This window comes from Somniosus microcephalus, chromosome 7 (assembly GCF_052327205.1).
Source record: "Somniosus microcephalus isolate GS21.2 chromosome 7, FLI_Smic_1.0, whole genome shotgun sequence".
Classification (NCBI taxonomy): domain Eukaryota; kingdom Metazoa; phylum Chordata; class Chondrichthyes; order Squaliformes; family Somniosidae; genus Somniosus; species Somniosus microcephalus.
The window spans coordinates 239,109,061-239,123,846 of record NC_140993.1 but is presented as its reverse complement, the minus strand read 5'-3'; the positions used below and the strand labels follow the sequence as shown (position 1 = coordinate 239,123,846).

Genomic DNA, 14,786 nt, shown 5'->3' with positions numbered 1-14,786 from the left:
CAAGTACAGACATGCAAGGGGGAAAAAAGATCAAAAAGTCCTGATCAGGTTTCCTTGCACTTGGAAATTTTAATCAGACTTCATTACCGTGTGCTTTTTTTTCAAATATTGTTTGTTTCAAGGGTGCATCGTGACTGCTGAGTCACGCAAAGTACGGTAAGTGTGAGTCAGGAAGGAGGGGATCATTGTGCCGTCACTCCAGGAATCACACATTCTACACTGCCCGGGCTCGGTGCGCCACGCTGCCTCCCGCAGCCAATCACGCCAGCCACCAGCCGCTGATCACGCAGCCCGCGCCCTCCCATTCGCCGCCGGCCCAACACACCTTTGCGTCTGATTGGTTGGCGCTCGGCGGCCCCCTGGCCCCGCCCCCGCGCGCTCTCCACCTGAATGGAGCTGGGGGGCGGGGCGACCGCGCTGGTGTCAACAGCTGCAAAGTGGCTACAGTGTAGTGTAGCGGAGCGGTGCTTCCTTTGTGTGTGTCTGCACCTAATCCATTGCTGAAAGCCAAGAGCCCAGCTTGTGTGAGTATGTGTTTTTTTTAAAAATTTGTTTTGTGAGCAGTGTGCAGAACAAAGCGTCTCTTCCCCCTCTCTTAATTCGATTCAATTGATCCATTTTTGTGATTGTACGTGAATTGAGGTTAGTGCATCATTCTGTACTTTTTAAGAAACGCCTATATTTCTTACTGAAATCTTGTCATCCTTCCCCCCCCCCATGAGCAATCTTAATTTAAATAAATGCTATTAATTCCATCATATTGTGTTACTCGCTCTGCAAAATCTTATATATTCTGTATGCATTTGGTGAATCAATATGTGAATATTTCATTCTAAGGAAATTGGTTGTCAGTAATTGTTTCTTTACTCCTCTGTGAACAGGACTATCAATTCAATTCAATTCAATTCAAATTGCTTTATTATTACTGTGTGATTTCATCTCTTTCTCCCCCACCCAATCTCAATGGTGATAAACTGGGGATTGTTTTTGGGGATATAATGCTATCGAATGCAGTGCCAGGTTTGAACACAATTGCATTGCAAGTAGAAAGGTGGAAGTTTAGTTGTGCTGCACCTGGTTGGGTTTTTTTGCAACGTCCTATCCCGGGTTTTCCCTGCCAACCCTTTGCACGGGTGCGGAGTGAGGCTGCTGCCGTATTAATGCCTCCTCTGCCTGTGTGTGTGTCTGGGGGGAGGGGAGGGTGGGAAGGGAAGGAGGCTGTGTGTTGGAGCTTGTTTGGAAGTGGGTGAAAGGTTGCTGTGGTGACTGGTTCAAGTTCGTGGAGCGGCTTAGCATGCAGTGTTCACATGGGGCGAGGCTGCACCAATCGTGCCGCTCCCGCCTGCGCTGCAACAGTCCAAGCTTGTGGGCTGGGCTGAGCCGGGCCAAGCAGAACAGGTCCGGTTCCCTCTGGGTTAATGAGTGCACACATGGACGTTCTTCCTTGGCACTGACATCTGCATTTTTTTCTCTCGGAACCTAAATATAACACAAAATCTGTGTTAGTGTCTTAGACCTGAACTAAAAGCAAAATCACCCTGACTTTATGTGGAGACACTGTAAAGGAAGCTTGTTTAAGGGCTCCCAATATCCTGTAGCCTGTGGAAGTAGAACAAAAATAGATGCTTGAAATGTAAAGTAGGTGATGATTAGCCAAGTGTGAGTGTGACAGCTTTCATACCAGTTATTGGAATGGTACATGAATTGCAAGACACTAAGCATAAAATAACTTGGAATAGGCAAAACATAGAAGCAGCCATCAATTTGTTATTTGAGGTGGGGAGAGGGAATTTGATGCTTTTAAACTTTACACGTTTAGCAATAAATATTTAATGAACGTTATTCCTATCCTCTGTCACTGTGACCGTGGTGGGTTATCCCTCCCTGCTCTCATCGACCTCTACACATTGTTTGACACAGTTGGCTAGGCTCCATGGAACTGCTACTGCTACCTGTCTGAACACAGGCGCTGTATCTCTAGCAATGGCTTCAGTACTCATCCCTGCACTATCGCTGCTGGAGTCCCCCAAGAATCCACCCTTGGCCCCCCTCCTCCTTCATCTCTGTGCTGTCACACTGACCTCATCCACAGACACAGGTTCAGTTTCTATACGTATCCCGATGACACTCTACTTCTGTCACTTATATCAACCCTATGACCCCCTCTGTGCTGTCCGAGTGCCTGTCTGATATTAGCTCATGTATGAGTCACAATTTCCTCTAGCTAGACATAGGGAAGAATGAAGTCATTGAAGCCTGAATGTCGTCCAGGTCTTGTTGCATGCGGGCATGGACTGCTTCATTATCTGAGGAGTTGCGAATGGCGCTGAGCACTGTGCAGTCATCAGTGAACATCCCCATTTCTGACCTTATGTTGGAGGGAAGGTCATTGATGAAGCAGCTGAAGATGGTTGGGCCTAGGACATTGCCCTGAGAAACTCCTGCAGTGATGTCCTGGGGCTGTGATGATTGGCCTCCAACAACCACAACCATCTTCCTTTTGTGCTAGGTATGACTCCAGCCAGTGGAGAGTTTTCCCCCGATTCCCATTGACTTCAGTTTTACTAGGGCTCCCTGATGCCACACTCGGTCAAATGCTGCCTTGATGTCAAGGGCAGTCACTCTCGCCTTACCTCTGGAATTCAGCTCTTTTGTCCATGTTTGGACCAAGGCTGTAATGCGGTCTGGAGCTGAGTGGTCCTGGTGGAACCCAAACTGGGCATCAGTTAGCAGGTTATTGGTGAGTAAGTGCCACTTGATAGCTTGGTCACCATTGCTGATACGAACTTTTTTTTAAATTCCAGATTTATTGAATTGAATCTAAATTCCCTAGCTGCCGTGGTGGGATTTGAACTCGCGTATCCGGATCATCAGGACAGGCCTCTAGGTTAGTAGTCCAGTAACATAATCACTATGCTACCGTACCCCTGCTGAAACCCATATCCATGCTTTTGTCAACCTCTAGACTTATTTCCCCAGCCTCTAGACTTATTTTCCCAAATATACTCCTTGCTGGCCCATTAACTCCCAACTGGTCAAAAACTCAGCTGCCCTTATCCTGTCTTGTACTATATCTGTCCTGCCCATCACCCCTTTCCTCAATCTACATTGGCTCCCAGTTTTCCAATATATTAAATTAAAAATCCTTCCTCTCATTTTCAGCTCCCTTGCCCCACCCTATCTCTGCAACCTTTCACAGAATCCTATCCTCTCGTGTTCTTCATGGCACAGCACGCATTCTCCTTACTTATTCCCATTAATTTTTTTCTTCTTCCACCACCCCACGTTGGGATGTTTTCTGTGTTAATGGTGTGAGATAAATGCAAGCAATTGTTTAAGAAACATGGTAATATGTGATTAACTAAACATGGTCTTGGCACCTATATAGAATTCAGGTTGGGTTACAGGACAAAACCTCAGACAACTGTATCTTCGTAATAAAATGAAAATAAGCAAGCCTTTGAAGGGTTCAGAATGAAAAGTGAATAAGCACACCATATACTCACCTGATTTGTGTAGTTGCTGTAAGAATTGTTGCTAATGTGTGTACTTCCAGGATAAGCAGCTCAATGTTTCTGTTTTGAAAAGTTTTAGATGACAAACTTTTTCATTTGAATTTTTTCTTTGCTTACTTTTGGGTCAAAGTATAACTGTTTCGATAGTACTTCCCTTTCTTGCTTGTGCAGCCAAATATTTGTGAACTATTGGTTAATAGCCCAGTAACATGAAGACCTGACCACACTTGTAGCTGCACGAGTTGTGGGTTCCCTCCCACCTGTGGCTTTCAACCTTACTGCGTTCACTCATCCCAGTTATGTGATTGTGGCAAAGTGGCAGCTGGGTGTCTCCCCATAGTGTGGGTTGGGGCGGGGGGAGGGATTTGATTGAGTCATTATTGAACTGCTCTCATCATGGGTCTTCTAACAGCATTGGTAGAGGACTGAGAGCAGGTCAGCATGCTCTCGGATGTTATTGCTGTGGGGTGAATAGGGAAGGGACAGAGAGGAAAGGGGGAAAAGTGAGAAATACTCATAAATACAAAAGGATCTGTTTAGTAATAAAGATAATGCCATAAGAATCTCATGGGTCAGAAACGCATAAATATCATTCAAGAGCTGGGCCTGTTTTTCCTCCATGTGCAGGCAGAGAGGTAGCCATCCCAGAAGTGTGTCAGTTGTACAGGGCCAAGTGGTGTACTGTCGGGGGCATTTCTAAGAACTGTGTCATTCGTGAATTAGTCGAGCTCTGTTTTGGCACACCCATGATTTATGCGCTGAGCTCTGCTTGCTAGCTTCCAACTGACAGTGAGGTTTCTAAGTTTAGAAAAGGGATGGCAATCCCATCACTGAAATTTAGAGACTGAACCATGGGTGACTTGAGTTCTATTTTAAATGTTAAAGTTGTACATTTGGCGTTGCTGTGGAGTGTGCAGAGTACCTAGTATATCAACTTCAAAATTAAGTCATTGACCTATTTCTAGCAAAACAGTTCACTTTTAAGTTTATGTATTTGGATTTTAATTAAAATAGGAGAGTGGAGCTTTAAGTAAGTTGTATGTCAGTAGATGTATTGGTTTGCATTCTGAAATATATTAAAAAAATATAATTAGAACAAGTAAAACATTAATTGCTTATCCTGGCAGTCAGGCACTTTTTACCAATGTTTTGTAAGATATCAGTAATATATTTAAAAATCTTACATCTGCATGCATTTCCCGTTGTTACTACTTATCACATTTTTTGTGTCAACTTTTTTCCATTATGAAGGCCTATGTCCACATTTAGAATTGAAACTGCCTGTGTAAACTTGTCACCGTGTACTTATACCCTTCTCTCAGTGGAGATGCTGCAGTGCCTCTGTACTGCAGAGAAACTGCTAGGCTCCAACCAACTCTGCTTCACAAGTTGCCATAAGCTTTGCCATTTAACTATAAGTAATATACAATCAAAGTATTATCTAAAAATGACAATGTGTGATCTTAAAATAGAGGCTGAATGACATTTGCATGCCTCAGTCCAGTTATTCCTTGTCATCTAAGGCTGCTTCACCTGAAGACTGCACTTGGCCTTTGCTCACCTTGTGCAAACCTATGGAAGAGCAAATCATTTTTATCTTATAAAAGAAGTATGGCTACTTGGAGTTTGGTAATATGTAATACAGGTAGACTACCCTTTATCCAAACTTCCGAAAACCGAAACCCTCTAAAAACCGAAGGTTTTTTCGGTCAGCGTAAGTCGTGCGCATGACATGACCAGAGTGGCGCACGACTTACAGGCCTAGCTGGATAAGGGATAGTGTAGCATTTTTCCGCACTTCTGAAAACCGAAATCGCTCAGCGTAAGTCGTGCGCACGACCCCGACCCCCGCCGACCCCCACCCCCGACCCCCCCCCCCCGCTGAACCCCACCCCCGCCGAACCCCACCCCCACCGCCGACCCCGCCCCATTTCGGATAAGATATAGTGTACCAGCCTTTATCCGCACATCCGAAACCAGAAAACCTCTGAAAGCCGAAAGTGGCGCAAAGCATGACTTCTGAAAACCGAAATCGCTCAGCGTAAGTCGTGCGCACGACCCCGACCCCCGCCGACCCCCACCCCCGACCCCCCCACCGACCCCGACCCCCCCACCGACCCCGACCCCCCGCTGACCCCCACCCTTTCGGATAAGGGATAGTGTACCCTTTATCCGCACTCCCGAAAACCGAATTAATCTGAAAACCGAAGTGTTTTCGCTCAGCGTAAGTCGTGCGCACAACCCCGACCCCCACCACCGACCCCGACCCCCCGCCGACCCCCACCCTTGCCGACCCCCCCCGACCACGACCCCCCGCCGACCCCACCCTTTCGGATAAGGGATAGTGTATCCTTTATCCGCACTCCCGCAAACCGAATTACTCTGAAAACCGAAGTGTTTTCGCTCACCTTCCGAAATCCGAAATTTTCCGAAAACCGAAACACGGCTGGTCCCGAGGTTTTCGGATAAAGGATAGCCTACCTGTAGTGCAAACATTTTTCATGTTTGATCATAAACTATAAAAAATACACAACAATAGAATTGTAAACTACGTTGTTCTAAACCTGGGTTGTGTCTAGAGAGATTATCTTCAGGGTGAAGTATTAGTGGTTAGAGCTTTGACACTGCGCTTGATACTCTTAGTGCTGGAAGCAATTTGAACTATCACACAAGAAGAACATTGGTGTATTATTAAAATTAATTGACAAATGCTACGTTTGCTGTAGCATGATTGTATAAATACAGCAACATTTAGACAACGACAGAGGAGAAACGGACACTAAGCAACAGTAGAAGAGTTAGGAGATGTCCAAAAGCATGGTTAAATAGATCATTCTTGAGGAGGTTTTTAAAGGTGAGGAGAGAAGTAGCAAAGGCAGGGGTCTTAGGCAGGGAGCCCTGGAGAGTAGGGCTAAGACAGTTGAAGGCTTCTATTGATAATGCCAAGGAGTGGGATGAAGTGGAGACTGGAATCTTGTTAGCAGTCAACCTCCTTTCTCCTCTGGTTCACAACAAGAAGTTTCGAGTAAGCAGGAGACACTTCTTAGTGGAGTATTCGTATCAGACTTTATTGATGCACAGTAAAGGTGATCAGCCTTAACTGTATACAGAGTATTTTGGTTTCTCTAGCTTTCGAGCCCTCTGAAATACTGTTGAAAACCATGATCTTTTATACACCATATTTTGACTACATCAGAGGAAAATGTCATCGATAAGACTGTATGACGTATCTATTCCCAAATCCTTTGAAAACAGAATATTCATGTAAACCGTTTGCAGTTGTTTACTTCAGAACTACTTCCCCTAAACAAGACTTCCTGACGTAACAGTCTCTAAACCCTTTGAAGAAAAAGCTTTACCAACTGTTACCTATAGCTAATAGATATGCTACCCATGTTTTACTACCCTAAAACTAAAGTTACATTTTATTACCTTAAAACTAAAACCTTAACCACTCATGGGTGACATCATTACTAACACTTATTTCCTTACACAAGCACTTTACATCTCAGAAAACAAGTAACGCATTCCTTTTACGACACTTTGAAATCATCCAGTTTATCTTGGCAAGCCTGGGAATCCAAATGCAAAGGAATTCGACTGTTAAACTTTTAACTCTCATGATGTCCAACAAATCTGAGCAAGGACTAGAAGAGACTGCAGAGGAAAGATGGGGCAAGACCACGAGGGATGTATATGTATAAGCATTTTAGATTTCAGATGATGAATTGCATGAATATGGAAACAAAAAATCCATCTTTTCATATTCTTTTAAGTTTGATGCCCTGGAACCAATGGAGGCCAGTGAGAAAGGGGGTGATAGACAAGCAAACCTAGTGTGGGGCAGTTTATGGGAAGCAGAGCTTTGGATGAGTTGGAGTTGCATAACCTGGAGCTTGGGAGCTTGGAGAAATTACATCTGGAGCTAACAAAAGTATGGATAATGTTTCACTGGCAATGGGGGTGAGGTCAGGAGAGAGGCAAATGATTTTGCAAAGTTGAAGTCTCGATAATGCACAGTGTATGAGTTTTGATATTTGCCTCAGGATGGAACAGGACAACAAGGTTTCATTCCATCGTGACAGGAGGGAAGGGGGATGAAGTATTTGACGGAAGCTGAATAATACTTTGAAATTACAACACAGAAAAAGGCAATTCGTGCCAACCAGTCTGTCAGTGTTTACCCTCCACAGAGCAAATAGTCCTAATTACATTTACCCATCATATTCCTAAAATACTTCATCTCCTTTTCCTGCATCCACCTACCTAATCTAATCTTGAAAGTTGACATAATTTTTTTTCTCTACCACTAATCCTGGAAATTAATTGCATAGCCTCACAAGTCTGTGTAAAGAAGTTTCTCCTGCCCTCTGTTCTTTTATATGGCTTTAGTCTTCCCAATGTTCAAATGGAGGAATGTCCCACTCATCCATAATTTGATAGTCTGACCTAACCAAGATAATAGAGTTGACGGTGGCCGTGGAGAGATATACATGTGAAACTGACTCCCTACAGATTATGTTGTTGAGATGGGCACCAAGGATAAAACCATGGGGGACATTGGAGATGACCATGCAGGGGTGGAAGAAGGAGCCATGACTAGAGATGTGCTGGCTAAATTGGGACAATTAGGAATGGAACCAAGTGACGTTAATTCTGCAGAGGTGGGTCGATAAACAAAGGAGGCTGGTGGTGGATTGTTTTGAATGAGAGATCAAGGAGGGATAACACTATGCAGTGATCATTGGTGGCTTTGACCCAGGCAATCTAGAGCTGTGGTTAGAGGGGGTGGCTGAAGACTGAAGGGACTCAAATAGAATTGTAGAACAGTGGAGTATGAAACTGGGTGTTAACAAGGACCTTAGAGGGGAAAGGAAAGTTTGAGATGGGCTGGTAGTTGTAGAGAAATGATGGGGCCAAAGGTTTAGTTTTTGAGGGGGAGGGGGTGATGATGGATGTTTTGTAGAGGACAAGAACAATGCCTTTGCAAAGGGAGCTATTAAAATTTCAGTGAGCATTAAGGCAAAGAATGGTAGTTGGGTGGGACAGGGTGGAGGTAGCAGGAAGTGGGTCGCCGAGATAAGCCTGGTGAGAGCTGGAGAGCTAGACGGAGAGGAAAGCTGCAGTGATTGAGATGTTCTGATGGGGTGAAGGAGGAAGGCTAAATAAAGTTAGTACTGTATTAACACTTGACGAGTCAGTAAAATCTTGACATTAATTATGTGATTTATTTGCATTACTGGAGTAAAACATTACTCTTGGGGAGGAAGGAAGTAGTCTGACCTACTAATCTGCATCCACAACTAACCAACATTCCTGTGTTTTTTTGTCAATAGGAGGAAATGATGGAGACAGACTTCAGAACGTGCTGGGACAATGAGTGCTCCTGGAACAGCAGGACAGAACAAGGTGACATTGAGGCGGTGGAAGCACTCATGTCAATGAGCTGTAGCTGGAAATCAGACACCAAAAGTTACACGGAGTTGAGACCACTGACACCGGCATCTGATGTATCTGAGGAATCTGAAGATAGTTTACTGCCCAGTTCTAAAGATTTCCACACATTGCCTCTGTTTGTAAGTAACTGTTAATACTGTTGGGGATTAAACAACGTACCCAATTTATAGCTAAAGACAATGAAGAATGGGCTTCCCCAATGGCTCACTGGGTAATTGCAGTACGTAATGTACTGAGCCATCACACCAGAGAGGAATTTGGTTTGATCCCCAGCTGTTTAACTGATCTCGGCCAGGACTGCCATAGAGCGGTGTTAAAATTGGCCTCTTTGTCTCAATGCTAGGGTAATGGAAAATCAACCAGCATCTGCATTTTGCTCTGCTGCAAGTTGGTACATCAGGACCAGACATGGCCATAATGTCCACATGGTTAAATACAGCCATTTAGGCTCATGTGTGAAGATTGGCCACTTGGCAGAGGTATCAGAAGGCTGCTTGCTTCTGTAGAACCATACCCCAGCAACAGTCAGCATGCTCAGAAGAGGAAAAGGAGAGAAAAGGCAAGAATCTGAGGGGCTATAGCAATCAAAGTAAGATAGATTTGCATTCTTAAAGCACCTTTTACATTTTCAGTAAGTTTCAAAATGCTTCACAATGAATTCCTCTAAGGTACAGTCAATGTTGCAATGTAAGGAAACACAGAAATATTGCACACTGCAAGCTCCCACAAACAGCAATGAGACGAATAACCAGTTAATATTTGTTTGTGATGTTGGTTGAGGGATGTGTATTGGGCAGGACACCAGGACAAGTCCACTGTTCTTCCTTGAATAGTACCGTGGATCTTTTACCAGAGCAGATAGGCGGTGCCTCGGTTTAATATCTCATCTGAAAGACGGCATTGCTGACAATGCCGAACCCCCTCAGTACTGCACTGAAACCTCTTGCTCTGTTTTAAATGAAAAACTGCTATGAATGATAAGATGTACAATGTGTTTGAGGGAATGAGTAGACGCTGACGCTTTCTTTTTCTGTTTCTAGTGTCTAACCCCACCGTATAGTCCTCCTAACTTTGAGGCATCTCAAATGGTTCATCCTATAATGCCGGTCCCTTCCACTGTATTGTTTAAAATGGAGCCTCCTTTATCCAGACCTAGCAGGGTTGTTGAAGCAGCATTGCCAGTGTCCACAGATGTAAAATTCATCCAGAGTGCAAACCCAGCAGAAGTAGCTACAAGACAACGATCCCAAGCCACGAGTGTGATTCGTCACACTGCAGACATACTATCGTGTACAAATAGCTCTTGCCTAGTTAGGACACCCCAGGCCTCTGCTGATCAGAAATCAATACACAGGACAAACCCAGTGGGTGAAAATGAAGAGAAAATGTTGGAAAGTAAATTGAAAAATTGTGTATCACATGAACTAATTTCTTCAATCAAACCAGTAAATGAAAGCAATAAAGGACCAATAGCAGATAAAAATCAGAACCAATATTTAGCACCAACTGTGAATTCCATGTCATTCTTGGGACAAGCTCTTGTTTCAAGTTCCCAGCCTCCTGTCATCACTCGGAGTCAGCAAGCTTCAATGTTGGTGTCGTCTCCAGTCTCTTCTGGTGTGCCACCAATGCCCATCATCTGCCAAGTGCTACCAGTCACTACAAGCAGCCCTGTTATGACTGCTGTAATCCCCAACACAGCTTCTGGGAAGCAGCCAACCATGGGCCCACCTGTTGTATTCATGGGAGCTCCAGTTTCAAAAGGTGCCCTGATGTTTGTTGTGCCACAGCCTACAGTCAAGCACGCGAAGCCGCTGGTCACGAGCCTTAATGGCACCAGACTTTCTCCTATTGCTCCTGCCCCAGGCTTTATGCCACCTGTCCAGAAGATTGTTGCCCAGGTTGATGTATCTCGACACCGCAGTCACATCTGTGATCACCCAGGCTGTGGGAAAACTTACTTCAAAAGTTCTCATCTGAAGGCTCACCTGAGGACTCACACGGGTACAGTATTTGCACTTCTGGGTTTCTCATCGTTTTCCATCAAGTTTTCTTTCCTGAAGGCTAAATTGAGAGTGGTCGAGTGAGATGTTTCCAAGGTGCTGCTAATACCAATTTGGGCACTGGGAGATGCATAAGGGCATGCAGCGAACTGTCACTCTAATTTACTTTCCATTACACTGGGGAAGCACCACACCTCTGCTTAGTGCCTTCTGCGCAGTGGCTGGGGGGGTTGGGTGGTGGGGGGGGGGGGGCGCGGGGGGGCGGTTGGGTGGTGGGGGGGGGGCGGTTGGGTGGTGGGGGGGCGGGTTGGGTGGTGGTGGTGGTGGTGGTGGGGGGGTTGGGTGGTGGTGGGGGGGGTTGGGGGGGGTGGTGGGTTGGGTGGTGGGGGGGTTGGGTGGTGGTGGGGGGGTGGTGGTGGTGTGGGTGGTGGGGGTGGGGGGTGTGGTACTATCTTAAATCTAGTTTGGGCATTCTTATTGAAAGTTGTATTTTAAGGGGAAAATGTACATTTTGATTCAGTATGGAGACACGTATCTTGTGTCTTCAATTAATTAGCACGAATCATGTACATTTGTGTTTCTTTTCATAGCATAGACATAGAAGATAGGAGCAGGAGTAGGCCATTCGGCCCCTCGAGCCTGCTCTGCCATTTAATGAGATCATGGCTGATCATCCAAATTCAGTACCCTGTCCCTGCTTTCTCCCCATATCCCTTAATCCCTTTAGCCTTAAGAAATATATCTAACTCCTTCTTGAATATATTTAATGAATTGGCCTCAACTGCCTTCTGTGGTAGAGAATTCCACAGGTTCACCACTCTCTGGGTGAAGAAATTCCTCCTCATCTCAGTCCTAAATGGCTTACCCCTTATCCTTAGACTGTGACCCCTGGTTCTGGACTCCCCGACCATCGGGAACATCCTTCCTGCATCTAGTCTGTCTAGTCCTGTTAGAATTTTATAGGTTTCGATGAGATCCCCTCTCATTCTTCTAAACTCCAGTGAGTATAAGCCCAATCGACCCAATCTCTCCTCATACGTCATTCCTGCCATCCCAGGTATCAGCCTGAAACTGAAATCATATTCTCAAACTGCCACGGTGGGGTTTGAACTCACATTCTCTGGATTATTAGTCCTCTTGATTACTAGTCCAGTAACATAACCGCTACACTACCATATGCCTAATTTCAAAAATGTAATGAATTTATTGCCGTGTATCCTGTTACAGGTGAGAAACCCTTCAGCTGCAATTGGGAAGATTGTGATCGGAAGTTTGCACGTTCCGATGAGCTATCCCGGCATCGCAGGACCCACACGGGCGAAAAGAGATTCATGTGCCCGATGTGCGAGCGGCGGTTCATGCGGAGTGATCACCTGACCAAGCACGCTCGCCGGCACCTGTCTGCTAAGAAGCTTCCAAACTGGCAGATGAAAGTGAGCAAGCTGAATGGCATCGTCCCACCAGTGCCTGCTCACTAATCTGTGCAGCCTCAGTGGTCCCATTCACACCAACCGCGGTGCAAACACTTCCTTCATGGGAACGGGAGTTTGGTTCTGCTAGATGTTGAATAATGGAACTGTTGAGGGTTGGGGAGGGGGGATACAAGAATTGCAAGTTTTTCTATATTATATGTGTATCTTGTAAATGTTTATGCATAAATGTGAGCCGAGCATAGCATGCTGAACTGAGAGATTACTGTAATACAAGAAATTTGCATGGACAGTATGTTTTGCAGTCAGGAACCTGCACAAGAAGAAAACTGTCTGCGTTTTAGTCGCAGTTCCGGCAGGCGTGAAAGCATAGCTGTGAGCATTGGGAAGGGTTCTCTGCTCACTGACCCTTTAGCTGGGAGAATGTGTGAAACAGCTGTTCCCTATCTCTTCCCCACATGCTTCACTGCGGAGGCAGTCAGCTGGTGGTCAGCTCACCAGCACCAAAGCTTGTTTGCGGTGCCAGTGAGCAGAGCACACCAGTGGACAGTAGGAGCAGCTGGTCACTGTATCAGCGTGGTAACTCCACCACAGTCAGAGGGGGGGGAAGGAGAAATGGAGCACCAGCAACCCGCGCACGCTGCTGATCAAAATTCAAGGCCGGCGAGCGGAGAAAGTGACTGGGGGGAACCGCTGTGCAGTATCCGGGACCCTGGCAGAAAGAGGCAGAGACCAGCAAGAATGAACGCTATGATAGCCACTGGTGTTGGGGACATTGGGGTAGAAATTCGTCGTGGGTGGTAGCGCAAAACAGGCGGGATCGCATCAGCCGCCTCTTCTACGCCCGGCCCAATATTCAGGAGCTGGAACAGGCAGCCGAAGCGCAGAACGGGCAGTATTGCTAATGCCCGAGACGCATTTCTACCCCAGTGTCTGCTTTGGGAAACTACGGCCGCAGGGCATAAAGACTGCTCAGCCGATGTTTGCACATAAAACTTAGGAGGCCGGATACCGTAAAACTAGTTATTTTTGTGATAAATTTTTATGGGACTGCTGAATTTGTAAATACTGTATAGCAAGTTAAGTTTTTCATGAATTTTGCAGTCCTTTTTCTCTTGGAGCAAAGGTGGAACTTTGCCACAGGACTTCCACAGATACTGGGATATGAGTAGTGCGACACTTTACGCTTATCACATTTAGATGTTTTGTAACTATTTGTGGTGCCATTTATTTATTTCATACTGTCACTACAAACAGTTATTTAAAAACCTACTTTGTTACTGAACTTGTTGCTTGTCTCCTGGGTGTACAGCACATTGCCTCCTTCTTTAACAGTGCGTCCTTCTGTGTCACGGGCAGTTTGCAAACTGTCTTGCAGACGGCTATATGCATCGGCATTTTCCTGTGTGCCACATTATGGAGTTTAGTTCTCTGTCTTATCTCTCCGTTTACTGTGGCAGTATTTTGAATAGAATGCCCTTTCTGCGAGGACATGTTTGTTGCGTTAACTGTGTAATCTTCATCATCAAGCAGGGTTAAGAGTCAATCTGCACCACCCTTAATTGTTGCTTGCTTTAAGAGTATTTACTTAATGGTGCACCTTTTTATGATTTGACTACAAGAATTTTGCACAATGTTTCTTTCATAAACTTTGTTTACATATTTGTTAAATACTCAAGACAATAAATTTTCTATTGCACATTAAGAATATGGTTTTGTCTTTTATTTACATAAATGATTGTTTCAGTTGTTAATGCAAAGGGACAGTGCTGCAGTTGGTAGGATTATCACTTCTCTCTACAACATACAGTGGAGTACTTAGCAGCTACACATGCAGGTGACAAAGCTGGTAGTTAACTTTGGTTTCAAAAATATTTTTATTTACTGAAATATAATTGGAAGGTTCCTGCTTTATTCTTTGTAGTGCCATTTCTGGTGTCTGATGATGTATATTAATCAAAGTTTCTTGTATGCACTCTCTGAGTCTGGCACATTCAGATCACTCTGGAACCAATGGCGAGCTTGGTTTTCCGGCCAATATGACTAACATTTGGAAACACGCCTTTCCCCATTTCCGTTACGAGTCGATCTCCCGTGGCATTGCACATGAGGGGGCAAAGATCAAGTGCAGTACTTGGGGCGAGCTGGGTCAGAGGAGTTGATCATGAAGGAGGCATATGGAAGGGGGTGATGAGGAGGATCTGTGTCAACGGGTGTTTATTTACGCTCTAAAGGGATGGGGAAGTTCATTGCACAAGACCAGATACGCAGCTCAGTGGAAGGGGCGGGGGCTGATTTGTGGTGGTCAGGGGAGAGGGGAGGACGGCGATGCCAAAGAAGGTTTTGCGGCTCGGGAGGGATGGGGCCACGGTGGGAGAAGA

General features: G+C 45.3%; 1 protein-coding gene across 5 annotated transcripts; it reads left to right on the top strand.

Annotated features, from left to right (window-relative positions):
* Positions 1-415: 415 nt before the first annotated feature.
* LOC147115169 (Krueppel-like factor 10) lies at positions 416-14,130 on the top strand. 5 transcript variants are annotated; one of them, XM_085993483.1, is made up of 5 exons: positions 416-524; positions 2,805-2,887; positions 8,852-9,091; positions 10,013-10,976; positions 12,203-14,130. In XM_085993483.1, the coding sequence occupies exons 3-5, from the start codon at positions 8,858-8,860 to the stop codon at positions 12,451-12,453; spliced, it is 1,449 nt and encodes a 482-aa protein (XP_085849609.1). In that variant the 5' UTR covers positions 416-524; positions 2,805-2,887; positions 8,852-8,857; the 3' UTR covers positions 12,454-14,130. The 5 variants fall into 5 exon arrangements, with proteins under 5 accessions (XP_085849609.1, XP_085849608.1, XP_085849612.1 ...); XM_085993482.1 differs by having other exon boundaries at positions 416-528; XM_085993484.1 differs by lacking the exon at positions 416-524 and adding an exon at positions 539-642.
* The last annotated feature ends 656 nt before the right edge of the window (positions 14,131-14,786 follow it).

Coding starts and splice junctions, on each gene's coding strand:
- LOC147115169 (XM_085993486.1), top strand. CDS start 8,858: ATGATGGAGACAGACTTCAGAACGTGCTGGGACAATGAGTGCTCCTGG. Junction 9,092..10,012: donor TCCACACATTGCCTCTGTTT/GTAAGTAACTGT, acceptor TTCTGTTTCTAG/TGTCTAACCCCACCGTATAG. Junction 10,977..12,202: donor TCACCTGAGGACTCACACGG/GTACAGTATTTG, acceptor ATCCTGTTACAG/GTGAGAAACCCTTCAGCTGC.